Raw genomic sequence first — 26,212 nt, forward strand, 5'->3', positions numbered from 1 at the left:
TGCATCTCTACCAGCAGATGGAGGCAGAGAACTAAAAACTTTGCGGCATTGCTACATAATCGAGAGTGCCAGCTGCAGTCCATCAGTATTGACCTGTACCCAAGCCAACTATAGAGTGACAACTCCTCAACAACCCCCTAAATGAGGGTGAACGCCAAACCCAAACGTTGGAGCCCCCCAAACAGAAAAACCACAAATTAACCCAAGGGGCTAACCACAACCTGGCAAATTTCTGTATATATACATTCTGACAGTTCTTTCCAGTAAGCATGCCAGAACATCGTCTTGCCGTAACGGTCTTGAGAACATTAAGGGCTGGGTCTCTGGACTGATCCGGGGTACTTCAGAATGAAAATTAGCGGGTAAGAACCAATTTTCCTTTCCTGTTCGTACCCCAGATCAGTCCAAACAAATGGGCTGTACCTAAGCACCCCTATACTGGGCGGGCCCACAAAAGACCCCCTCTCAACACACTTTCTCCAAAGGTCGGCTATCTTGAAGCCTGAGCATCTAAACGGTAACGGCAAGAAAAATTGTGAAGAGAAGACCACGTCACCACTCTACAAATCTCCTGCAGCAACACTAATTGACACTCGGCCCATGATGCTGCCTGGGCTCTAGTAGAGTGCACACGCAACCTCTCTGGAATTCTTCTCTCCTTATAAAGGTAGGCCGAAACAATAGCTTCCTTCAGCCAATGCACTATCGTGCCTTTGGAGGCCTTGCATCCATTTCTGGCATCTCCAAACAATACAAACAAATGATCCGACCGATGAAAACTGTTTGTGACCTTTGCCTCCGGCGCCTCAGCAGATCAATTCAGGAAGGCAGGAGCTCCAGAGTCTGAGTCAGGTAAAATGAAGATGCCACCTTAGATAGGCATGAAGGTACCATGCGCAAAGACATCCCCTCTGCTTCGCCTTAAGCATGCAGTCCGATGGCACTTGTTTGTCTTCCTTCTGCGTGGGGCCCACACATGTGTGATTTCATCTAGGCCTGCTTCTACAGCAAGGCCTGGAGTTTTCAGGAGAGTTCCCAGGCACTGAAAAAAAATTACAAAAGGCCCCTGGGTGCCCACCTCAGCCCATCACTCAGGTATCTTGTGGACCCCCTGCCCCCCGCCCCCCCATGCTACGCCACTGCCTATACGAAATAGACTAGTTAGGATACTTTAAAGTGGGGACTTCTAGAGGGAAACATTTGGGCCATTCCTGTTCTTGAACTTGCATCCCAGTGCACTGTGGTATCTGTATTCCTGCACTTTCAACTGGAAATCAGCACTTTAGATATCAGAATGCACCAGGAGGGGGAAGGGGCATTAGAAAGCTAGGACTGGCCTGAAGCCTCCCTCCAGGTATTGGGATCCAGGTCTGGATCGCTGCTTTGGACATACAGAGGCCGATATCCAAAGGCATTTATCTGGATAATTTTTTAGTTATCCAGATAAATGCCTAATTTGAATATCACTGGCACCTGTATGTCTAAATTTTAGCTTGAAAAGTCATTATCTGGCTAAGCTTTGGACAGATAATATAAGGGTGCTCTGGAGGCAGCTGCAGACTCCTCACCAGGTGTCTTCCCACCAAGCTTTATAATAATCTAAACAGCTTTCAAAACTAGTGAGGCTGTTGCCCAAACATCAGGTTGCCTAGCTCTCCATGGGCTTGCAGCACGGTACCTGGTCACCAACAACCTGCTGGCATTGACCTGGTAGGTTTCTGCGGAGTTGTAGCCTGCTGGTACCAAGCCAATGACCCTCATGGTCTGCGGTGTCATTTGCTTGTGCTTCTTTCATCTTCCCCTCGTTTTCTTCTAACTGATGATGCTTGCCTGGCCAGAGTTATGATGACGAGCAACTAGCTGGGTTTATCGTTTAACAAAAGACCTAAGGCATTATATTTTCAGGATGGCATCAGATCTAGTTTAACTTTTTGAACGTAGATGGATCTTAAGATTTAAAGCCTTGAGAGTTACAAGAACGTGCTTTTCCTAGAAGTTTCTCTGGCAACGTGGGGTGATGGACATCGCTGAGCACAGCACCAGCAACCAAACCTTCTGGCCAACCACATACAGAAGCTAACAGGATTCCCAGCTGTGCATCGTTATATTCCTGTCAGAATTTATGAGCTGCAGCGTGAGGCAGCAATCACGGAGGATTAAAGAGATGACTCTTTGGCAGCTGTGATAGGAACATCTAAATGCGGACTCAGGCTCATTTCACCTTTATCCACTGGGGAGCAGAGCAGAACACCGCAACCTGCTGTGCTACAGCTGCAGTGGGCTGAAGCACAGGAGGATGAGGAGGATGGACAGCTGGACAACACAGTGCTGCTTTACAGTCCAGCAGGAAATAATTCTGTATTCACAGCAATGATGTCACACTGGCTCATAACTTCCAGGAGACAACAGCAGAGCAGTTCATTCCCAGGTAAAGTCACACAGGAGTAGGGAGGGACTGAGTTTAAAAGGTAATGCTGGCAACCTACTGGGAGTCGATGATTAAACAAATATGGATACAAACACAGAGAACACACACACACATATATATATATATATATACACACACACACATTTGCTCTGTACCCCTCTTGTACAAATACAGTATATGTATACTCACACTGCTGCATATATTCACATTTATCCACTAACACATGCACACACTCCAGCACAGGAGATTCCTCTCCAGCACAGGGACTTCCTGACCCTGTTTCTCTGCATTTTTTGTGACACTTAAATCTGGCTCTTGTTAATATTCTCCATTCAGTAGAATGGTCTTTTAGCCACTTCATCTGAACGATACCATGCCGGGCTCTCTATCCTTTCCTTAGGACCGATACAATAAGGTGTGCTAGGTAGAGCTCACAGTTCAGTTGTATGCACATTTTTTTGTGTGCAAACTTTACTGCTGATAAAGCACAAAAAATTTGCACCTAGAACTATGCATATTCCTTAGCGCTTCCCATGCAAATTCCATGCCAATGAAAGCATTAGCTATTACTCCCCAATGCAGAAAGGTATGCAGGCTTTCCTTGTGTTTTATTAGTGCTAGAAACATAACTCCTGGTCTGAGGTGGAATAGTTTCCAGGGCTGATTTTAACTCTATGGGCAAAATGCCTTTTATGCTGAAAACAGTCTTTGTGTGCATACCAGTTAGGCACATAACAAAAGATATCTGCTTAAATTAGGAGCACATCAAAAGATATGCTCCTAACTCTAGTGCAGAACACATTTTTTGTGTGCATAAATCATATTTTATGCGCAGAAACATGGCTATGTGCACAAATCATTTTCCACACATATGTTGTGTGCGTAAATCTTATTTTATGCATGGAAATCGTGATTTGTGAATTTAAACCATGTTTTCCACATATAAACTTGTTTTTCTGTGTGTTAAGTTTTTTTCTGGTTTGTGCACTTTTTTTTTGTTAACGCCAGATGTATTAGCATAACATTAGCTTACTGCATCGAAAGTTTAAAAAAACATTAGCTTGGCCATTAGGAAACTGTGTGCTGAATTACAGCACGCTTTTTAGGATCAGCTTTTTGCATCAGCCCCCTTGCTTGGCTTGAGCTTTCCATCTCAGTTGGTTAGAGACACACAAATGTGTGAAGACAGAATAAATGTTCATTGTCTGCGATCCCACCTCCCTTCACTAGCGAGACCCCTCATACAGGCCGATACAGTAAAGCACGGCTGTGGTTGCACGGTTTTTAACCCGCTTTGGATGCACGTTTGAGCACGTAAGACGGACGTGTAATTCAGTATCGGCTTTTACACGTCCTTAGTGCTTGCCGAAAAAGACGCGTATCCATTTCCGCCCGCCGCATGTATATGGTATGTTAATGATCGAATTAGCTATTCCCCCCAATACAGTAACGCGCGCCCAAATTATCGCGTCTTTAACCAGCTTACTTACCGCGTCTTTAACCTCTATATTTACCGCCTACCCTGACCCTGGCATTAGTGTGGTGCTCAGTCAGCTTCGGACCGGACAGCGTCATGGACAACATGTATATATTGGCTCTGGCGATCTTTTTCATTCGGTTGAGAAGCAGAATAAGAAATGCTCGGCAAGCAAATTCTAGAAGGCAGATTGGAGAGGCCAACAGGGGAACCCAGCAGCAAGGAGAACCCAGCCAATCCAGCCAACAGGAGAACCCTGCAGCAAGACCGGAAGAGGTATGTGTTCAACGGTATTATCCATCTCTGGGCGTCTCTGAGGCTCCGGGGGGTCCAGCGGAGACATGGATGCCTCTACGGACGCCGGAGAGATGGGAGCCGCGCCAGGCCTTCCTCCAGAGTCTACTAGGCGTCCTGAGGCTCCGGGGGTCAGGAACATCCATGAACGGAAGCCCCGACCTTGGACGTCCGGCCGGGCGCTCAAGGCAGTGGCCATGGACGATGGAAGACAGCAGGGCCTCCGATCATGGACTCCCGGAAAGAGGCGGGAACGTCCATGAACGGAATCCCCGACCTTGGATGTCCAGCCGGGCACTCAAGGCAGCGGCCATGGATGTTGGAAGGCAGCGTTCCTGTCTCTTTCCGGGCGTCCATGCTTGGAGGCCCCGACCTTCACAGATGCCCGGACATCCTTGCACGTCCTTAAGCGCCTGGACGTGGAAGGTTGGGGGTGGCCTCCGATCAAGGACGTTCGGATGCTCAGGGCAGCGGCCCTGGTGTCCATGCGGGGTCTGTAGAAAAGAACCATCCACTTACCTGCTGGAATGACATTTGAAATGACAGGTATGGCACCAGCGCACCCTGGATACTGTATAGGAGCTGTATACTGCTCTATACAGTAAAATGGATTGCGAATGCCTACCGTTTCAATGGCGCGCTTTTGACGCTCCTTTGCTGCCGCTTGGATTTGCGTCTAATTTGAATACTGAATTGAGCGGCTTGCGAACCAAAATGCACGTGCGTCAAACGCGTGGGTGCCCGGCAGTGCCGCACTTTTTTTTACGCGTCGGTCCTGTATCGGCCCGATACTGGGAGGGAGTAGAGGGGGGAGGGGGAGGGGGAGGTGAACAGTATGTGAGTGCCTGGTGGGACAGAGGGAGGTTATCCAGGCAAACATCCCCATCAATTCTTATCCCCAAATTTATAATACCCACCAAACAAGGGAGGGGGGGGGGGAGAGAGGGGGGGGCGTGTAGGGAGAGAGGAGGAATCAGAATCTCACCTCATAAGCATAGTCAAACAACTCCAGCACTGTCAAGATACTGGCTCCGATGAACAGTCCCATCTGTCCTCCAATGTCACCTGCAGAGGTCATGGGAGGCAAGGAGAGGACACTTGTGTAAACCTAGCAGGAAGCAAATGATTCTCCCCTTCCCTTTCCTTCCCCTGCTTTTTTTTTTTGCCTTTACTCCCTGCCTTCTTCTGGAACTTATCCTTTTTTGTACTTTCTTTTTTTTTTGGGGGGGGGGGGGGGGTTGTTCTTCTCTCATCTCTGATGCTCTCTCTCTCGTATACAAGAGCAGGAGCCTTAATCTCCTGCTGACATGCACTGGCATCAGGGAAGTCTTAGGAGGGCAGCCAGGAGAGAATTGTTTCATTCTTTAGCCACAGAAAAGCGAGAGTTAAGCCGTGCTTTCCTTGCGTCTCTGTCTCCTGTTCTCTCTCATTTTGCCCTGCACATCGAGCACAGAACATGCCTTGCCTTTTACCCCTGACAGTCTGCCTCTCTGTCACCTTCTCTCCCCCATTTCTGATAAACAGAAGGTTCAAACAGCCTAGAATTTTATAATCCTCTGCCACAACCCCCCCCCCAAAGAAATCCCCCTACTGTTTGACCTTAAGAAAGTGGAGACAAGCCATATATGTTTGAGTCAAGGGACAGGAGTGGGAGCAGGATGGATTCCACAGGGGAGGGCAACTAGGATTTTCAAGCAGGTACATTAAAGTGAAGCTTGATTGCACACAATAAAAAAATGAATTAGCATTTTCTAATTAGTTTGTTCAAATACAGGGCAAGGCTCCTGCTGGCTCTGTTTTCAGCTTTGGAGCAGAACATTAATGCAAGAGGTCAGGAGTTTGCTGAAAAGGGAATGGAGAGGAGGGAAGAGGGAGGAAACAAGAGCTAGGGAGGAACGGTGGAGGAGCTGAGTCCTGGTAGCCCTGGAGGAAACTGGATACTATGCAGACAGCAATACCTTTTACTGACCAACTATAAGGCTTCTTAAATATTAAATCTGGTGCTACTCAAATAAAAGGAGTTGCAATTGATTTCCTCCAGGGCTGATATGGCTATTGAAACCAGTAGTTTATTGGCCGAGCTGTCATGTGACCCAGTTTCGGCAGTTGTGGTGTACTGACATCCTCCTCTGATGCAGTTTAGCACCTGTAAGCACTTTTTTGACATGGAAGAAGGAGTACAAACACCACAATGCAGTGGGCTGTAAATTAAAAAAAAAACCCAAAACAAACAGGACTGCGGAAACTGGGTACCTTGGTGGCTCTGTATGGGTCTGCTGCTAGAAGCCATTTACTAGGTCCTGTCTCAACATTTTTAGTGGAAGGGGGTTTATGGTAAAGGCTTGAGCAGCTCAGGAGCGTGCCGTGAGCTCTCAGGACTCACCTAACAGCCCTGCAACCTCGTAAGCTTTCTTCTGCTCAATGGTCTCGTAGTTCAGTGCTTCGAAGAAAATATCCAGCACAAGAATGTTCTCCCTGGAACACAAGACAGACATGAGCCTGCACTGCCCGAACTGTTTTACAGGCTTTACTGGCAGCAGTTAAACATCTCACGAGAATAAAGCGTTACACATCAGACATCAAACCCTGGAGGGGATTCTTGGAACTTGAGCCACAAGTGGTGTTACACCTTCAGAGCCAATCACAAAGGGAACAGGGCGAGAACCAATACCAGAGCCAATCACAAAGAGCCAGGGGAGAACCAATACCAGGCAACTTATGAAGAAGGGTTGGTACTGGAGAGCCAGGAGAAAACTGATCCCAGCTGCAGGGAACTAAGGTGGAGACAACGGAACTATTGGGGCAAAACGAGAGCGGAGTCAGCATGGAATTCTGTCACTATCAGTGGCGCTCACGTGGCACAGGGCACCATTACTGCGCATGGCACACACACACACACACTTCATGGGGGCACGGTTAAGTTAAACAGGACTTACGAAATGTATTGCTCGGACTTGTTGTACTTTTTGGCCAGGTACTTGGCAGAGGCCTTGCTGGGTATTTTCACCATGGACAGCTCCTTGGCGTACCGTGTCATGTTGCATGGTGTCTCGCAGCTGCAGTAGTCATTGTCCGTCTCTACCAGGAAATCTGTAGCAAAGAAGAGCAAAGGCTGCCAACTCTGAGCCCAGCCAGCAACTGAAACCCCAGAAAAACAAAAAACAAAAAAAAAAAAAGGGAGGGAGGGACTCACCTAGGGCTGGGTCTGCACATTCCTTGTACTGCTCAGGGGTGCAGTAAGCAGCATCACCTGCAGAGGGAGAAAGAACAGACAGCAGGGACCACAATTTTAAGAAGAGCATGGCCCAAGCTGGAGTGTTCAGAATGCCCGCTTTCCTCTTCCCTGGTCCTGCTGCCTTCCACCCACAACTTTTAGGTTTATTCCTAGGTCTCCTTTCTTTTCTTCTCCACTACACAGCACAGTCTCCATTTAACTGTCTCTCTAATGAAGCTGAAACTGAAATGGGATTCATTTTCGTCTGGATTCTACTGCCCTTTCATGGTTCACATCTCAGCTTTCCAGTAATGGTATCAAATTCCATCTCTATCTGATTTCATACAAGTGTCAATTATTGCCTACAGTATGCTGTCAATGCAGAGTTTTGTAAAATCCATGGTTAAATGAATCCTGCTCCCTCCTATCCCATAAAGTTGATAATCTAAAGGCTGAGTGGCGGTGAGGTTAAGGGACTTGCTCAAGGTCATATAAGAAGTGTCTCCAGGTTTCACAGCACTGTCTTAGGGAAGAGGCAATGGGACTAGACATCTATCTATCTATCTATCTATCTATCTATCTATCTATCTATTTATTTATTTATTTATTTTAAGTTTTTCTATACCGACATTTGTTGGCACATCACATCAGTTTACATATAACAAAGAACAACGTGTAAGCTTTACAGAGAACTATTTTTAGAAATAACCATAGAAATAACAATAACCTTGAACTGATTGAGTAGATAATGAAAGTAGAACTGTGAGAAGAATATGTGTTAACTTAAAATAATTACATGGCAAATAGAAGGAGAGAATTATAACTTGTGGGGGGGGGGGAGCGGGGGAGAGAGAGCAGGACGGCAGATATGGGTGTTAAAGGGAAGGGGTTGAGCGGCATGTTGAGGGAGTAGTGGAATTAGAGGGGGGCAGGCGAGTAAATAAAGGAGGATCATGAAAATGCCTGTTTGAATAGCCAGGCTTTCAGTTTTTTTTTTTTAATTTTTGTAAACAGTGCTCCTGGCGTAGGTCAGGGGGCATAGAATTCTAGATCGTGGGCCCTGCAATGCATAGAGCCCGCTCTTTCGTGGTGTTGAGATGAGTGAGGTTAGGAGAGGGTTTGTGTGTGTAAGGTTGCCCTGTAGTGATATCTCGTGGGTCTATCAGATGCGTGGAAATGTAGGGAGTCTTTAAGCCAATGAATATCTTGGTTGTGTAACGTTTTATATATGAGTGAAAGGGTCTTGTAGAGAATTCGGGATGAGATTGGGAGCCAGTGTAGTTCTTTGAAAATAGGGAAAATATGATCGGTTTTGCATGTGTTGGTAAGGATACGGGTGGTGGCATTCTGCAACATTTGTAGTGGGGTGATGGTACTTTTGGGAAGGCTTAGAAGGAGGGAGTTACAATAGTCGATTTTAGAGAAGATGGCGGATAGGAGTACAGTGCGGAAATCATTGAAGTGCAGTAGGGGTCTTAGTTTTTTTAGAGTGTGAAGTTTGTAATAGCAGTCTTTCAAGGTGGAGTTAATGCATTTTTAAAAATTTAGTTGACTGTCTATGATGATGCCTAGGTCTCGTATGTGTTCTGAGATGGATATTGTAGGGGGGAAGGGGTTTGGTTGGGCAAGGGTAATGGTGCTGCAGTGAACTGATATGATAATGATTTCGGTTTTGGAGGAATTGAGTGCGAGGTTAAGGTTGGTGAGGAGATTGTTGATTGCAGAGAGAACAGTTTCCCAGGTTTTGAGGGCATTTTGAAAGGAGTCTGTAATAGGGATAAGGATTTGTACATCGTCAGCATATATGAAGTGTGTAAGACCAAGCTCAGAGAGGAGGTGGCAGAGGGGCAGTAGGTAGATGTTGAAGAGTGTAGAGGTCAATGCGGAGCCTTGTGGAACGCCTCGTGAGAGGATGATTGCTTTGGATTCATTGTTACCTATTTTGTCTTTGTAGTGTCTGTTATTTAGGAAGGACTCAAACCAGCGAAGAGGAGTTCCTGAAATGCCAATTTCTGTGAGCTGGTCGAGTAGGATGTTATGGCTAATAGTGTCAAAAGCGGAGGATATATCTAGGAGTGCGAGGATATAGGATTGGCCTTTATCCAGTCCTTTGAGGAGGGAATCTGTGAGGGAGATCAGGAGGGTTTCTGTATTGAAAAACTTACGGAAGCCAAATTGTGAGGGGAAAACATAAGAACATAAGAACATGCCATACTGGGTCAGACCAAGGGTCCATCAAGCCCAGCATCCTCTTTCCAACAGTGGCTAATCCAGGCCATAAGAAACCTGGCAAGTACCCAAAAACTAAGTCTATTTCATGTTACCGTTGCTAGTAATAGCAGTGGCTATTTTCTAACAGGCCGATACAGTACAGTGCGCTCTGATGGAGCACACTGTTAGCCTGCTATTGGACACGCGCTTTCCCTTACCCCTTATTCAGTAAGGGGAGGAAAACGCGCGTCCAACCCGCGGCACCTAATAGCGCCCTCAACATGCGAATGCATGTTGATGGCCCTATTAGGTATGCGCACGGGATACAGAAAGTAAAATGTGCAGCCAAGCCGCACATTTTACTTTCAGAAATTAGCGCCGACCCAAAGGTAGGTGCTAATTTCTTCCGGCACCGGGAAAGTGCACAGAAAAGCAATAAAAACTGCTTTTCTGTGCACCCTCCAACTTAATATCATGGCGATATTAAGTCGGAGGTCCCAAAGAGTAAAAAAAGTAAAAAAAAAATAAATTTGAATTCGGCCCGCGGCTGTCGGGCTGAAAACCAGATGCTCAATGTTGCCGGCGTCCGGTTTCCGAGCCCGTGGCTGTCAGCGGGCTCGAGAACCGACGCCGGCAAAATTGAGCGTCGGCTGTCCAACCCGCTGACAGCCGCCGCTCCGGGCTAAAAGGAGGCGCTATGGACGCGCTAGTGTCCCTAGTGCCTCCTTTTCCCCGTTTCTACCGCACCACCTCATTTGAATACTGAATCGCGTGCACCGGCGAGGGCCCAGTGCGCGCGCCGGGAGAGCAGGCGTTCGTCCGCTCTCCCGCGGACTTTACTGAATCGGCCTGTAAGTCAACTTAATTAATAGCAGGTAATGGACTTCTCCTCCAAGAACTTATCCAATCCTTTTTTAAACACAGCTATACTAACTGAACTAACCACGTCCTCTGCAACAAATTCCAGAGTTTAATTGTGCGTTGAGTGAAGAACTTTTTCCGATTAGTTTTAAATGTGCCACATGCTAACTTCATGGAGTACCCCCTAGTCTTTCTATTATCTGAAAGACTAAATAACTGATTCACATCTACCCGTTCTAGGCCTCTCATGATTTTAAACACCTCTATCATATCTCCCCTCAACCGTCTCTTCTCCAAGCTGAAAAGTCCTAACCTCTTTAGTCTTTCCTCATAGGGGAGCTGTTCCATTCCCCTTATCATTTTGGTTGCCCTTCTCTGTACCTTCTCCATCGCAATTATATCTTTTTTGAGATGCGGTGACCAGAATTGTAAACAGTATTCAAGGTGGGGTCTCACCATGGAGCGATACAGAGGCATTATGACATTTTCCGTTTTTTTCACCATTCCCTATGATGCCTAGATCTCTTTCTTGGGTGGTAGCACCTAATATGGAACCTAACATTGTGTAACTATAGCATGGGTTATTTTTCCCTATATGCATCACCTTGTATTTATCCACATTAAATTCCATCTGCCATTTCGATTCCCAATTTTCCAGTCTCACAAGGACTTCCTGCAATTTATCACAATCTGCTTGTGATTTAACTACTCTGAACAATTTTGTATCATCTGCAAATTTGATTACCTCACTCGTCGTATTTCTTTCTAGATCATTTATAAATATATTGAAAAGTAAGGGTCCCAATACAGATCCCTGAGGCACTCCACTGCCCACTTCCTTCCACTGAGAAAATTGTCCATTTAATCCTACTCTCTGTTTCCTGTCTTTTAGCCAGTTTGTAATCCACAAAAGGTCATCGCCACCTATACCATGACTTTTTACTTTTCCTAGAAGCCTCTCATGAGGAACTTTATCAAACGTCTTTTGAAAATCCAAGTACACTACATCTACCGGTTCACCTTTATCCACATGTTTATTAACTACTTCAAAAAAGTGAAGATTTGTGAGGCAAGACTTGCCTTGGGTAAAGTTATGTTTTTCTAGATAATCAGTCAGTTCTAGGTTTACTACTTTTTCAAGAATTTTTGCTAGGAAGGGTAAGTTAGAGGTAGGGCGATAGTTGGTCAGTTCTGTGGGGTCCAGTTTAGGTTTCTTTAGTATGGGTTTGACTATTGCTTGTTTAAGTGAGGTCGGGACGTGTCCAAGGGAGAGTGAATGGTTGATGATGTTGGCTAGAGGGATATTATGTTAGGGATGGTTAGGAGGGATTTGATAGGAATTGTATTGGTTGGGTGGGATGAAGGTTTCATTTTCTTTAAGAGTGATTCTATTTCAGTGGAAGCAGAGGTCTCAAAGGAACTTAGGGTAGCATGTGGGTTTTTTGGAAGGGCTTTGGTGAGAACGGTGGCAGGCGGAAAACGTGTCATGAGATTAGCGATTTTGTCGTGGAAGAATTGTACAAGGTCTTCGCATTTTGTTTTGGCGTCATCATCTGGTAAGGGTGTGGGAGAGGTTTTGGTAAGTTCTGAGACGTATGTGAAAAGGGCTTTGGGGTTAAATTGCAGGTTGTGGATTCTTAGAGTGTAGAAGTCTCACTTGGTTTTCAGGATAGTCTCTCGGTAGGTGTGTAGGGTGGAATTGAATTTAGTAAATTGTGTGGGAACGGGATCCTTGCGCCATTTCTTTTCTTGGCTTCTTAAGTCGCGTTTCATCTTTTTAAATTCTGGAGTGTACCAAGGTTTTTTTGTGTTGCGGGAAGGGTTTAGTTCTTTAGTGTGTAGCGGGCAGATTTTGTCAGCGATGTTGCTTGTGAGGTGATTCCAAGATGAGAGTCTGGATTCGGCATCAGATCAAGTTTATCAAGATTATTGGCAAAGGCTGTGATTAAGTCATCTCAGGTACAGGGCTTTCTGAAATGGATGGTATTATATTTTGTGCGTGGGGGGGGGTAGGTTTGTTTTTTATAGTTAGATTTGCTCTAATGAGGGAGTGGTCAGACCAAGGGACAGGGGAGCATGAGGGGGGATCAGAGAGGATTAGAAAGTTTATGAAGATTACATCTAGCGAATGACCTGCTTTGTGTGTGGGGCATGTTATTATTTGCTTGAAGCCCATAGCGTTGAGTGAGGTTAGGAGAGCTTCGCATGTAGGTGAAAGTGGTAGGGAGTCTATGTGGAGATTGAAATCCCCGAGGATAATAGCAGGAGTGTCCACTGCTATGTTCTGGGCAATGTATTCGATGAGGGGGGAGGTGTTTTTATCAAGGAGACCGGGGGGAGGGGGTGTAGACTAAGCATATTTGTAGTTGTGGAGATTTGAATAAACCTATTTCAAATTTAGATGCAGACAGTTTGGGATATTAGTTTGAAGTGTTTTTTTGGCTGCAAGTAGAAGACCGCCACCTCTTTTTTTAGGTCTTGGTATGGAAAAGATGTCATATGTGTTTGTGGGGAGTTGGTTTAATAGTACTGTGTCTGTTTCTTTGAGCCAGGTCTCGGTTAAGGCACAAATGTCAGGTTGGTTATCCAGGAGGATGTCGTTGAGTATAGGAGTTTTTTTGACAATGGATTGAGAGTTGAAAACAATGAGGGAGAAAGCGGTGAGGCCAAGGAATTGAGTGAGAGGGGATGGCATGATTGGTAACAAGAATCTGTGGTGAGCTGTGTGATGGGTTAAGTGATGTAAGTAAAGCTTGGTAGAGTAGTGTTTGAGTGTAGGGATTGGGCTTGCTAGCATGTTTAGGTTTTAGGGGGTGTGTGTATAATGGATGACCAGTGTGGGTGTATGATGAAGGAGCGGGGGAGTTGAAAGGTAGAAACAAGGGTCGATGAGGGTGGGGTGTAATGTACAAAGCAGATTTGGGGGGGAGGAGATAGTTGGTTTGGGAGGCTGATGGTCCTGAAGTAGTCAGGGGAGGAAAGGGGGATGCTAGATGGAATAGGGGGATTTAAAGGGAGTAGTGAAGGAGGTAGTGAGGTTGAGAGGTTTCAAGGGTGGCGCTAAGGGTCGGCACTAAGGGGCGCGCCAAGGGGCGAGCTCCTTAGGCGCGCAATGCCTGGTAGGTCGGCTGGATTTAAGGGCCGTCGGGGTGCTGAGTAGTGATGTCGCAGTGGGGGGGGGGGGGGTCTTCGGCGGTGGTCCTCGGACGCAGTGGCTCCTGACCCTGATGGGTCTACGCCGACCACATCGAGCATCAGCGGGCCTCGGGGGAGCAGGCCTCAGCAGTGCAGGCAGCCAGGAAAGATAAGGGCTTGCCTGGTAGGTCGGCCGGATTTAAAGGGCCGTCGGGGCGCCGAGTAGTGACATTGCGGTGGGGGGGGGGGGGCAGTCTTCGGTGGCGGTCCTTGGACTTGGTGGCTCCTGACTGTACCCTAGAACTGTACCCTACCCTACCTAGGATTTTTCTTTTATTTTGTATCCCCATGCCCTGTAATTTGTATCCCCATGCCTTATAATTTGGCCACTAGGTGTGTCACCTTGAGGGATAACCCCAACTCCCTCCTTCAAGGGCTGTGAACCCTGTCTCCATGGCATCCCCAACCCCAGCTGACTTGGGAAGCGAAAGACCCATCGAACTGAAGGCCCTTTGTATGGCATGTGCAGTACGAACCGTCTGAGCCACTAGGCCAATCTGTGTATATTTCTAATGTATTCATCTCTTGCTGCAGAGCCAAAGAGCCTCCTGGCATACTAACTCAAGGAGAATCCAGGATCCTGTCACTGCGCAAAAGCCCAGGCGGGCCTCTCACTCAGTTTACCACACATGTCCCATCAGAAATAGGCCAGTCACCTACAATGACCAGGGTGTTCAAAGGCCTTCTGCTGGCTCTCACCTGGCATGTGCACCATCTTGCAGTTACAGTTCTCCACTAAGTAACGGGTCTCACAGTCAATGCGGCAGGCTGTGATGCTGTAGATGTCGAAGAAATCTGAGTCAATGGGGGTGGATTTGCAGTCGCCCCAGGGAGGAGGCAGGTAGGTCAGCTGCAGAGGCAAAAAAACACAATATCACACAGAGGATGCAGGTCAACTCCAATGCTGTGCTCCACAACATGCAATAATGTAACCGTGCATCGATGGGATGAAGCAAGAGAGAACTACAGAGATGCAAAATAGAAGACAGGGAGATGGGATAGGTAGAAAGCAAGGGTGAAGGTGAGGGGGTAACATTAGAAAGAGGGACAGGAGAAACAAATGAATAAGGAGGGATTCAAATGATGGAGAGGAAGAATGGAAGAGGAAAGGAATGAATAGGAAGGAGAAATGAAAGGATGGCGAGAAGTGACCCACAAGTTTTGGGGTATTTTGGCCCACCAATTTATGTTAACAAGTTCCTCTGGGCAAGACTCTGGCACTGGTTATGACCGCCAGGAGTTGCACTAGATCAGGTTAACAAGTCTCCTATGTAATTTGTCTCCTGGCATGTTTTGGGAGCAACCTCCTGGCTTTATCTAGGGTCCTTACCCTCTGCTCCTGGCAGGACACAAAAGTCTGGAACCCAGGTGCCACTCCAAATCCCAGCTGGTCTATGAAAGGCGGTTCTTCCTGGCTGTGAATTTGCACCTTAATCCCAGCTTCGAAGGATGTTTCATCTACAAAACAGAAGCCACAGATGGACCAGCTGGAGAACCTCAGATCCTCGTATCTATTGGAAGGTGGAATCCACAATCCAAAGTCAGCATGACATGCAGTGCCTAAACACCAAGAGCAGATAAACACAACACGAGGGATCTAAAGGATGTGCAACACATAGCCTTTTGTGGCTGGATCGCTTGCTCCTCCATGCTTCCCTATGAAGAGAGGAGAGCCTGCTATGGAGTACTGCCTAGTCTGGAGAAAGTTAGCCAATTAAAAAGTTACAATTCTGCAAAACTGCATTAAAAAGACCAACCAGTAATAAAAATTACTTGGTGAAAAATCTCTGAATTACCTACTGGGTGACTGCCACACCATCTTTTCTTAGTTTACCAGTTAAAATTAGTCTTTTTTTCAAACTTTCCACTGCACAATTAAAACAACATACAAAGCTCAGGATATATTTGAGCCTGCACTGATACGAGATAATTAGCTGATATCATGTGCCTACAGCTATCTTGTTTTTCAATGATGTCACTCTAGAAAAGAATGTGCCTCAAACTTTGCATCCATCCAAGTGTTAAAGAAAAAGAGATTAAAACCCATGAACTCAGCAGCTATGAGCTGGGATTTCCAGGGCAGTCTCACACAGGCACAAACTGCAGGGCACACAACCTGTTTTAGTCTTAAGCGGACACCTTAAAGGATAGACTAGACTGGTACTGTGATGGGGAGAAACTACATCTGTGTTCAGCACCCAAGTTTCAAAGCCTAAGGCTGGTACAAAACACGCAGCCAAAGCAGAGGGAAGGGGGTGATGAGGCATCCAGCAATGAAATGTTTTCTCAAGATGATAATGAACCACGCTTAGATTTAATATTCTCCCTCCATGCCACTGATACTCATCCTCTGTATTGTTCAACTGGCCGTTTTCATGTCTCTCTCCAATGCCCTGCTCTGCAGCTGTAAACATCTCTCTGAACTGCTTCCGGGAGAATAGGGAGTGCAGGCTGCTTCAGCCCTTCTCATACTGAGGTGGTGTGAAGGGAGGGGATTGCTCACAAGGACAAATGATATAACATCTGATCACTTAATGCAGGCCCCAGTTCCCAAAGGTGATCATCTGGCTCCATATCAAAAGGAGCCAGTCCTGGTTTGGCCCCACTGTACGCAGGGAGATGTAGTTCCTGCTTTTCTTAGGGAAATCAGAATTGCTTCTCCGCCCATGCAACGGAGTAAAACCGGAACTCGATCATTCTGGGTCTTCTGACATTCTGACATGGAGCTATCTGGCCACCTTACTATTTCCCCAGTGAAGCTGCTGAAGATGGTTCCAGACTGAGCAACCCAGTCTCCCCCTGGGGCCAAATCACGGGTTCCTCCAGAGCAGAGCCGCTGCTGATGGTCAGTACGCCACTGGGGAGGGGCAGAAGTTGATGGTGTGGGGAGGGCCAGAAGTTGATGATGTGCTGACCGCGAGGCACTGGCAGTTAGGACAGCGGCCGGAGGTGAACCAGCTTTCATCAGAAATCCTCTTCATGGAGGATGGAGCGATGGCTTCACACTGCCCACAGCCTTTCCCTTTTCTGTACCAACGTCGTTATCCCTCCTCAGCTAACGTATTGGTTACACAACGTAGGCTCAGTGTTTTCGTTTGAAAGTGCCTTATGAGTGAAGACATTAAGGGGCAAATAATAAAAACGGGTCATGCTGGTGCAAACTCCATGGGTACGTTTACCTGCGGCCTTTCTACCAATAATCAAAGCAAAACTACGCCAACAGTCCTGCTTTTTATGTGGGTACTTTTTAAAGGCAAAAACTATGTGCATAGTTACTTCCTCTGACTTAACCCCGCTCTGGAAATGCCTACAAAAATATGCTGGTAAAAGTATGCGCATTGTCGACATAACATGCACACTCCTGCCTGCGCAGTGCGTGGTTAATAATCGAAGAGCCCATTTCCACATTGGGTTTGACTACTGCTCTTTAAGTAGAGAAATTTAGGAATAAGGCTGAAGCAGCAGCAGTTTATAATTCTGACAGTCTTGGGAATGACACTTAACCTCTGTTGCCCTTGAGGCACATCACCAGAAACCCTTGGCATGATGCCAGCTTTATTATGCATAATAAGGGACATATAATCTTGTAGGTGATTATTCAGGTCTGGCTGAGGAATGCCATTACTATTTATAACCGTCTGAGGGTGGTGTGTGCAGGAGACAATGGCAAACTTTACATTAGCGGCAAAACATCCGTGTCTTGAGTCAGGTAGGGTCACATACAAACATAAGCAAAGGTGCCGCAGCAGGGAGAGGAAATGAAACATCACCAGCAGTGTCTCTGAGCACTTCTTCCTGCATTTAAACACCATTCTTCAGGTACGTTGAAGCTTCATTGTTGCTCATAATGGAAAGGTGCTGGACACCCACAGACTCACTTGTGTGGTGAGCTCTCCAGACACTTATGTGGCCTGGGGTGGCTCTCATTTTACAGAGCTCGGAAATGACTGGATACATGAGAAATGAGACTATAAGTCTGATGTGTCTCAGCTACTTAAGGAAAATAGACAGAGCCTGTACGAGCCTGCAGTTCTTTTTCCGCTGTCACATTCAATGTGTCTGTGTGGTGAGGACTGGGGAACAGCAGTGCAAGGGCACACAAAGAAAGTTTTTCAGTGGTGGGTAGCAGTGGGGGTTGCTAATTTAAAAAAAATATGAATGGATAAAAACAAAATCATAGAAATAGCAAGAATAATTAGCATTAAAATCCAAGGAAGGGAGGGGTAAATGCCCCCCCCCCCTTGCAGTTTCCCATAAGCAGTGCTGAATTTCTCTAGGGACATCTTTATTGCCACTGCTGGTTTGCAATTTGCTGAAGGGTAAGGTATATGCCACAGATTCCACCATCACCATGCTCATGAGATGGGCTGAACCCATGGGCCCTGCCACAACCAGATCACCAAATATGCTTTTTTTTATTTTTCTGCCTCGCCAATCAGGTCTCCTTTGTAACTGTGTGTCACAGAGCACCAATTAATCCCTTGGTGGTTTAAATAAAAAAGAAAGATCTTCAGGATAGGTGTCCTGTGATTGTGCATGTTACTTGGTAGGACGCTAAAAGCAAATGGCACTTGTACCAGGTGTTGCATAACCTTTGCCTCCCCATTGCAGCAGCAACCAGAAATCTGATAAAAAAACATGCAATATACCATTTTAATCAGCATTCAAAATAGAATTAAGCAACATATAATTAATAGTTGGTGAGCCCACTGTTAGCATGCAAAATGGCCTTAAAACAAGCAGGTTATGAATACAACAAATTTTGAAATAAATCTGTATCATTTTCCAAATTTAGTGAGATCAATTCCAAATTCTGACGCAGAGTTTCAATGCAATAACGTCCCTGACCACTTTCCTTCAACATTAAACTCTCCACCTCATCCTTAATAATGGCACCTATGTTTTTGGCAGTGTTCAACTCTGGAGAGTTCCCTGGCCAAATGTAATTACCCCAAAAATCAATGCCATTTTCTTTAAGCAGCTGTTGCATAGTATTGGCGCTCGCATGCCTACCACCAAAACGTTTTCCAGATCACTCAAAGATGGGATAAAATTTTCGACTAAACTCGTATTCTGAAAATAGGTGCCATCCCAAGATTCTTCACATTTTTTGATTACCCACATTTTCTTCTCTGTGAACATGACAAAAAGACCAATGCAAGCAGAGTTTCTGATAATTTGGCGATAATGTTCACTGTGAACCTGGAAGATGTAGTAGGCCAGATTGACAAACTAAAGAGTAGCAAATCACCTGGACCGGATGATATGCATCTTAGGGTACTGAAGGAACTAAAAAATGAAAATTCTGATCTATTAGTTAAAATTTGTAACCTATCATTAAAATCATCCATTGTACCTGAAGACTGGAGGGTGGCCAATGTAACCCCAATATTTAAAAAAGGCTCCAGGGGCGATCCTGGTAACTATAGACCAGTGAGCCTGACTTCAGTGCCGGGAAAAATAGTGGAAACTATTCTCAAGATCAAAATCGTAGGGCATTTAGAAAGACAGACATGGTTTAATGGAACACAGTCAACATGGATTTAACCAAGGAAAGTCTTGCCTAACAAATCTGCTTCATTTTTTTGAAGGGTTAATAAACATGTGGATAAAGGTGAACCGGTAGATGTAGTGTATTTGGATTTTCAGAAGGCGTTTGACAAAGTCCCTCATGAGAGGCTTCTAAGAAAACTAAAAAGTCATGGGATAGGAGGCGATGTCCTTTCGTGGATTACAAACTGGTTAAAAGACAGGAAACAGAGAGTAGGATGATACAAAATTATTCAGAGTAGTTAAATCACAAGTGGATTGTGATACATTACAGGAGGACCTTGCAAGACTGGAAGATTGGGCATCCAAATGGCAGATGAAATTTAATGTGGAAAAGTGCAAGGTGTTGCATATAGGGAAAAATAACCCTTGCTGTAGTTACATGATGTTAGGTTCCATATTAGGAGCTACCACCCAGGAAAAAAATCTAGGCATCATAGTGGATAATACTTTAAAATCGTCGGCTCAAATATATGGCAGAATTTTATAAGAGTTTGATTGACCCCCTTGTTAGCCCCCTTACGAATACTTTCAATGCGGTAATTGTGGCGGGTTCATACCCGCAACATATGAACACCGCGCACATTACATTGATTCCCAAACTGGGGAAAGACACCATGAAGCCTGAATCCTACCGTCCAATTTCCTTACTTAGGGGCGGATTTTCAGAGCCCTGCTCGCCTAAATCCTCCCAAAACCGGGCGGATTTAGGCGAGCAGGGCCCTGCGCGCCGGTGAGCCTATTTTACATAGGCCTACCGGCGCGCGCAGAGCCCCGGGACTCGCGTAAGTCCCGGGGTTCTCCAAGGGGGGCGTGTTGGGGGCGGGCCCGGTCGTCACGGCGTTTCGGGGGCGTGTTGGCAGCGTTTTGGGGGCAGGTATGGGGGCGTGGCTATGGCCCGGGGCGGTCCGGGGGCGTGGCCGCGCCCTCCGTACCCGCCCCCAGGTCGCGGCCCGGCGCAGGAGGCCCGCTCGCGCGCGGGGATTTACTTCTCCCTCCGGGAGGCGTAAATCCCCGGAGAAAGGTAAGGGGGGGGTGTAGACAGGGCCGGGCGGGTGGGTTAGGTAGAGGAAGGGAGGGGAAGGTGAGGGGAGGGCGTTAGAGGATTCCCTCCAAGGCCGCTCCGATTTCGGAGCGGCCTTGGAGGGAACGGGGGTAGGTTGCGCGGCTCGGCGCGCGCCGGCTATACAAAATCGATAGCCTTGCGCGCGCCGATCCAGGTTTTTAGCAGATACGCGCGGCTCCGCGCGTATCTACTAAAATCCAGCGTACTTTTGTTTGCGCCTGGAGCGCAAACAAAAGTAGGCCTATTCGCGGAGTCTGAAAATCCGCCCCAAAATGTAGACCAAAAATTTTTGGCAAAGATCATGGCTGATCGTTTGGTGAGCATTTTACCCGGGTTGATTGGAATAGGCCAAGTGGGGTTTGTACGCTATCGATATGCGCTGACTAATATCTGTAAAGTTCTCAGTGCTATGATGCTGTGTCAACATGAACAGGTGCCTTATTTGGTGGTCAGCTTTGATGCAGAAAAAGCTTTCGACCGGGTGGAGTGGGGCTACCTTTTTCATATCTTACAATTGGTGGGGATTACAGGGTTTTTCTATCAGGCGGTCCAGTTGTTATATCATGACCTATTATAGCAGCTAACATATTATAGTAGCTAATCAATCTCAGTCCGAGCCACTGTCCATTTGAAGGGGCACGAGACAGGGTTGCCCCCTGTCTCCTCTGCTGTTTATTTTGCAGCTTGAACTGTTATTATTGGCTACCCAAAACACGCGCACAATTAAAGGGGTGTGCTTTCAAATGGAGATCTTTAAATATGCCGCGTTCACCGATGATATTCTGGCCTTCATGACGAACCCTAGACAATCGCTCCCTGCAATTTTGGCTCTTTTTCAAGAATACGGGTCTTTTTCAGGGTTTAAATTAAATCAAGGGAAGTCAGAGGCTTTACCCTTTCCTGCCTCTTTAAAGGATACATGGGGTACTCCTTTCCCAATGTCCCTGGGCAACCTCTAAGATCAAGTTTTTGGGGATTTTCCTTCCCCTTCAGCTCCACTCCTTATATGCTTGCAACGTCGTCCCAGTACTGAAGGCTATGGTGGAGCGTTTAGCTAATTGGCGCTCGCTTCCTCTCTCTCTGCTTGGCTGGTTCAATTTGTTTAAGATGATCATCCTCCCCAAATGGCTTTTTTGTATTTCACAATTTGCCTCTTACTCTTAAAGCTGCAGATCGGAAGATACTGGAGGCGCGTATACCTCTTTGGGCTTTGCAGGCTCGGTGGGGCCAAGGAGGGTTAAGTGTACCGAACCTGAAGCTTTACAATTTAGCGGGAAATCTTAGAATTATACGGGATTGGCTCCTGGGGGAATCCTCCTTCATTGATATTCTAGCAGAGAAAACGTTGGTTGATCCCATTGACCTTCGATTTGTTTTACAGCAGAGCCTAGTAAATTTTCATATCCCCTGTTAATAATGTCCTTGATCACTCCGCTTCGAACTGCTTGGAAGCTGACCACTAAATTGCTGCGTCTCCCACGTTTATGTGCCTATTTTCTGCCTATTCGGGGCAACCCAGATTTTTCTCCTGGCTCCCAATCGGCTGGCTTTCGGTGTTGGGCCGTTCAAGGAATACTGTAATTGGGCCATGTTTTGGACAGCATGGGCCAGTTGTTACCATTTCAGACTCTCGCATTGCAATATGGGTTGCCCTCAGCACAGGTGTTCTCATATTTACAATTACAGCACTACATACAATCCTTACCCTTGGACGTGAAACAACCGCAAACTTTTCTCACATTGGAGGCTCTATTTGGCTTGGAGAAGCAGCGCAGTCCTCCCCTGGCTCATTATTATAAAAAGTTGCTGGGGAGCACTACTGACAGTTTCTGTAACATATTGGAAGGCCACTGGCGAAAAGATGGGGGGGGTTTGAGGTTACGACAGACATCTTGTGACAGTGTTTCCGCCATATCTCAGGTATCTCTTCTAACTCATACTACCGGGAGATACAATTTAAATTTTTATGGAGAGCCTATATCCCGCTAGTAATGGTGGTGCATTTGAAGATAGTGCTGTCTGGGTTTTGTGGGAAATGCCACACCGCTGAGGGAACTCTGCTACATATGTTTTGGGGCTGTCCTTTGGTGCGGACCTTCTGGGTACGCATAGTGCAATAGGGATGTGAATCGTTTTTTGACGATTTAAAATATCGTCCGATATATTTTAAATCGTCAAAAATCGTTAGGGCCATGATACAATACCAATTTCCCCGATTTATCGTTAAAAAATCGTAAATCGGGGGAAGGGGGAGGGCAGGAACTTACTTACTTGCCCTAAACCAATGGCAGGAAAACCGGCACACTAAAACCCCCTAAAACCCACCCCCGACCCTTTAAATTAAATCCCCCACCCTCCCGAACCCCCCCCCAAATGCCTTACATTACCTGGGGGTCCAGCGGCGGTCCGGAACGGGCTCCTGCAATTGAATTGTGTTGTCTTCAGCCGGCGCCATTTTGCAAAATGGCGGCTGCAAAATGGCGGCGGCCATAGACCAACACGATTCGACTGCAGGAGGTCGTTCTGGACCCCCGCTGGACTTTTGGCAAGTCTTGTGGGGGTCAGGAGGCCCCCCCAAGCTGGCCAAAAGTCCCTGGGGGTCCAGAGGGGGTCCGGGAGCGATCTCCTGCCGCGAATCGTTTTCCGTACGGAAAATGGCGCCGGCCATACACGTATGGCTGGCGCCATTTTCCATATGGAAAATAGCGCCGGCAGGAGATCGACTGCAGGAGGTCGTTCAGCGGGGGTTCCGGACCGCCGCTGAACGACCTCCTGCAGTCGATCTCCTGCCGGCGCCATTTTCCGTACGGAAAACGATTCGCGGCAGGAGATCGCTCCCGGACCCCCGCTGGACCCCCAGGGACTTTTGGCCAGCTTGGGGGGGCCTCCTGACCCCCACAAGACTTGCCAAAAGTCCAGCGGGGGTCCGGAACGACCTCCTGCAGTCGAATCGTGTTGGTCTATGGCCGCCGCCATTTTGCGGCCGCCATTTTGCAAAATGGCGCCGGCTGAAGACAACACAATTCAATTGCAGGAGCCCGTTCCAGACCGCCGCTGGACCCCCAGGTAATTTAAGGCATTTGGGGGGGGGGGGTTCGGGAGGGTGGGGGATTTAATTTAAAGGGTCGGGGTGGGTTTTAGGGGGTTTTAGTGTGCCGGTTTTCCTGCCATTGGTTTAGGGCAAGTAAGTACTTCCCTCCCAAAGTTGATGAAGTATTAAGGCATTTGGGGTGGGGGATTTAATATAAAGGGTCGGGGGTGGGTTTTAGGGGGTTTTAGTGTGCCGGCTCACGATTTTAACGATTTTCACGAAATTTTAAACACCCAAACGGCAACAATACGATTCCCTCCCCCTCCCAGCCAAAATCGATCGTAAAGACGATCGAGGACACGATTCACATCTCTATAGTGCAATACCTGGCGGGTTTATTGGATATTACTCTGCCTGTTTCATTCTGCCTGGTGCTGTTTGGACAGATTCCACCGGCCCTGGTTCGGGGGCAAGGACCCCGGCTGCTGCTGCAGAAAGTGTTTGCCGTGGGGAAGAAAATCATACTACTTTGCTGGCAGCCCCTGATCCCCCAACATACTGGCTGTGGAGGAACCATTTCCACAGGTTGATGCTGATGGATAAGCAACTGGCCGCCTCTTCTTTTCCAAGTGATAAACGCTTCCTGCGCATCTGGGAACCCTACATTCAGGTCTTACCCCATCGGATCCGAAGCCTGATTCTGAACGCTTGACTGTCCTGGACACTGGCCTTTACAGTCTGTAGTTGTGTTGGACCTGGTGAGATACTCTGTCAACCATGGAGACCTGGGGGATGGGCTGGGAGGGAGGGGGGGCAGGGGAGGGTAGTGAGAGAGGGGTTGAGGCTGAGGGAGTTCGAGTTGAATGCAATCACGTGAGATTTTTGACTTGCAATCTGATCCAGCATTCTATGTAATAGCTGTAGCTATGCCTTAGCAGTGGATGATGTTCATTGCATTGTTGATGCTGTATTCTTTCATTTATATAAAAATTCAATAAAAACAGTTTTGAAGTAAAATTGTCGGCTCAGTTTGCTGCAGCAGTCAAAAAAGCAAACAGAATGTTAGGAATTATTAGGAAGGGAATGGTTAATAAAACGGAAAATGTCATAATGCCTCTATATCGCTCCATGGTGAGACCGCACCTGGAATACTATGTACAATTCTGGTCGCCGCATCTCAAAAAGGATATAGTTGCGATGGAGAAGGTACAGAGAAGGGCAACCAAAATGATAAAGGGGATGGAACAGCTCCCCTATGAGGAAAGGCTGAAGAGGTTAGGACTTTTCAGCTTGGAGAAGAGACGACTGAGATGGGATACGTTAGAGGTCTTTAAGATCATGAGAGGTCTTGAACGAGTAGATGTGAATTGGTTATTTACACTTTCGAATAATAGAAGGACTAGGGGGCATTTCATGAAGTTAGCAAGTAGCACATTTAAGACTAATCGGAGAAAATTCTTTTTCACTCAACGCACAATAAAGCTCTGGAATTTGTTGCCAGAGGATGTGGTTAGTGTAGCTGGGTTCAAAAAAGGTTTGGATAAGTTATTGGCGGAGAAGTCCATTAACAGCTATTTATCAAATTTACTTAGGGAATAGCCACTGCTATTAATTGCATCAGTAGCATGGGATCTTCTTAGTGTTTGGGTAATTGCCAGGTTCTTGTGGCCTGGTTTGGCCTCTGTTAGAAACAGTATGCTGGGCTTGATGGACCCTTGGTCTGACCCAGCATGGCAATTTCTTATGTTTTTATGTTCTTATGTTGCTAATTTCATTCAAAGTTTTTGACCAAACTTGATAATTTTGAAAATGTGGTTTTTGAATTAATCAAATGAAAAATTCATTGGAAGGTGCTAAATGAAGGAAATCCTCTTCATCCCAATTTTGTAACCAATTCGCTAGCCAGAGACTGTCTTGGATATGGGTTTCGGTTTTTAATGTTTTTGAAATAACATGAAACACCTGGATACAAGCCCTGACTTGATAACGATAAACTGTTCTTCTATCAGATTTTTTCATCCTCTTATCCAAAATCGTTTGTGTCACTTGGTAACAGATTTTTTTTTCTGCTTGTTGCTGGAATTTTCAATAATCTTTTAGTTTTCTTGAGACAATTTTAGCATTCGACCATCACCAAATTCAGTAAAACACTCATCAGCAGTCTTGCCCCATGTCCTCTGAACCCAGCTTTCACTTCGACCCAATTTTTCAGCAATCCATTTTTTCTTAATAAAAGTTGCTCCAGAATTATGCACCTCACGAAACGCAATACACTTAATATGGTCAATCTGGTGCTGTTTTTCGCTATTGTACATTCTGGCCATAAATAATACATTTTAATAATGTGTAAGGTACTGTTAAATTCCAAATTGAATGGCCTAAAAAATGGTACATAAAATTATATTAGCAGGATAATCCAGTGGGGCACTGGGGGAGGGGGAAGGCAAAGGTTATGCAACACTGGGTACGTTCCCCACTAAAAGCTGCAACCACATCAAGAGTTTCTGACGGTGCACAAAATCCCAAAACATGATGTAGTCAAGCCCTCAGAGCTGCAGGCTGCTTCATTCAACATACAACTAGCTCGTTGACTATTTGTAGGCTGCAAGGGAGATGGAGCAATTTTTATAGCAAGGTTGTGGAACACCTTTTCTGTCCCATTTGTAGGAGAAACCTGTGCCTTCGGGTGCTGGGGGGAGGAGCGTGGGAGGGAAGGAGAGGGGTTGCTTTCCAACACCTGTGGCAGACCCTTGCTCTCCTCTCTCTCACATTTCCTCCTTCTCCATGCTTGCGTCCCCCTGAATATAATCTCCTAAAGTTATCTGGCTAAATACAGCCGGATAACCTTAAAATCTAACCGGATATGCATGACAATAACTGGTTAG

General features: G+C 46.4%; 1 protein-coding gene across 2 annotated transcripts in view; it reads right to left on the minus strand.

Annotated features, from left to right (window-relative positions):
- LOC115087614 (acid-sensing ion channel 1) overlaps positions 1-26,212 on the minus strand; it is a 520,530-nt gene that overhangs the window by 26,450 nt on the left and 467,868 nt on the right. For both annotated transcript variants that reach the window (XM_029595019.1, XM_029595018.1), the window contains 6 exons: positions 15,011-15,138; positions 14,380-14,530; positions 7,393-7,449; positions 7,136-7,289; positions 6,583-6,674; positions 5,185-5,264 (listed from right to left, as the gene is read on the minus strand). In XM_029595019.1, the coding sequence (XP_029450879.1) occupies positions 5,185-5,264; positions 6,583-6,674; positions 7,136-7,289; positions 7,393-7,449; positions 14,380-14,530; positions 15,011-15,138 (662 nt within the window). The remainder of the gene's footprint in view (positions 1-5,184; positions 5,265-6,582; positions 6,675-7,135; positions 7,290-7,392; positions 7,450-14,379; positions 14,531-15,010; positions 15,139-26,212) is intronic.

Source organism: Rhinatrema bivittatum, chromosome 3 (assembly GCF_901001135.1).
Source record: "Rhinatrema bivittatum chromosome 3, aRhiBiv1.1, whole genome shotgun sequence".
In the NCBI taxonomy this organism is placed as follows: Eukaryota; Metazoa; Chordata; class Amphibia; order Gymnophiona; family Rhinatrematidae; genus Rhinatrema; species Rhinatrema bivittatum.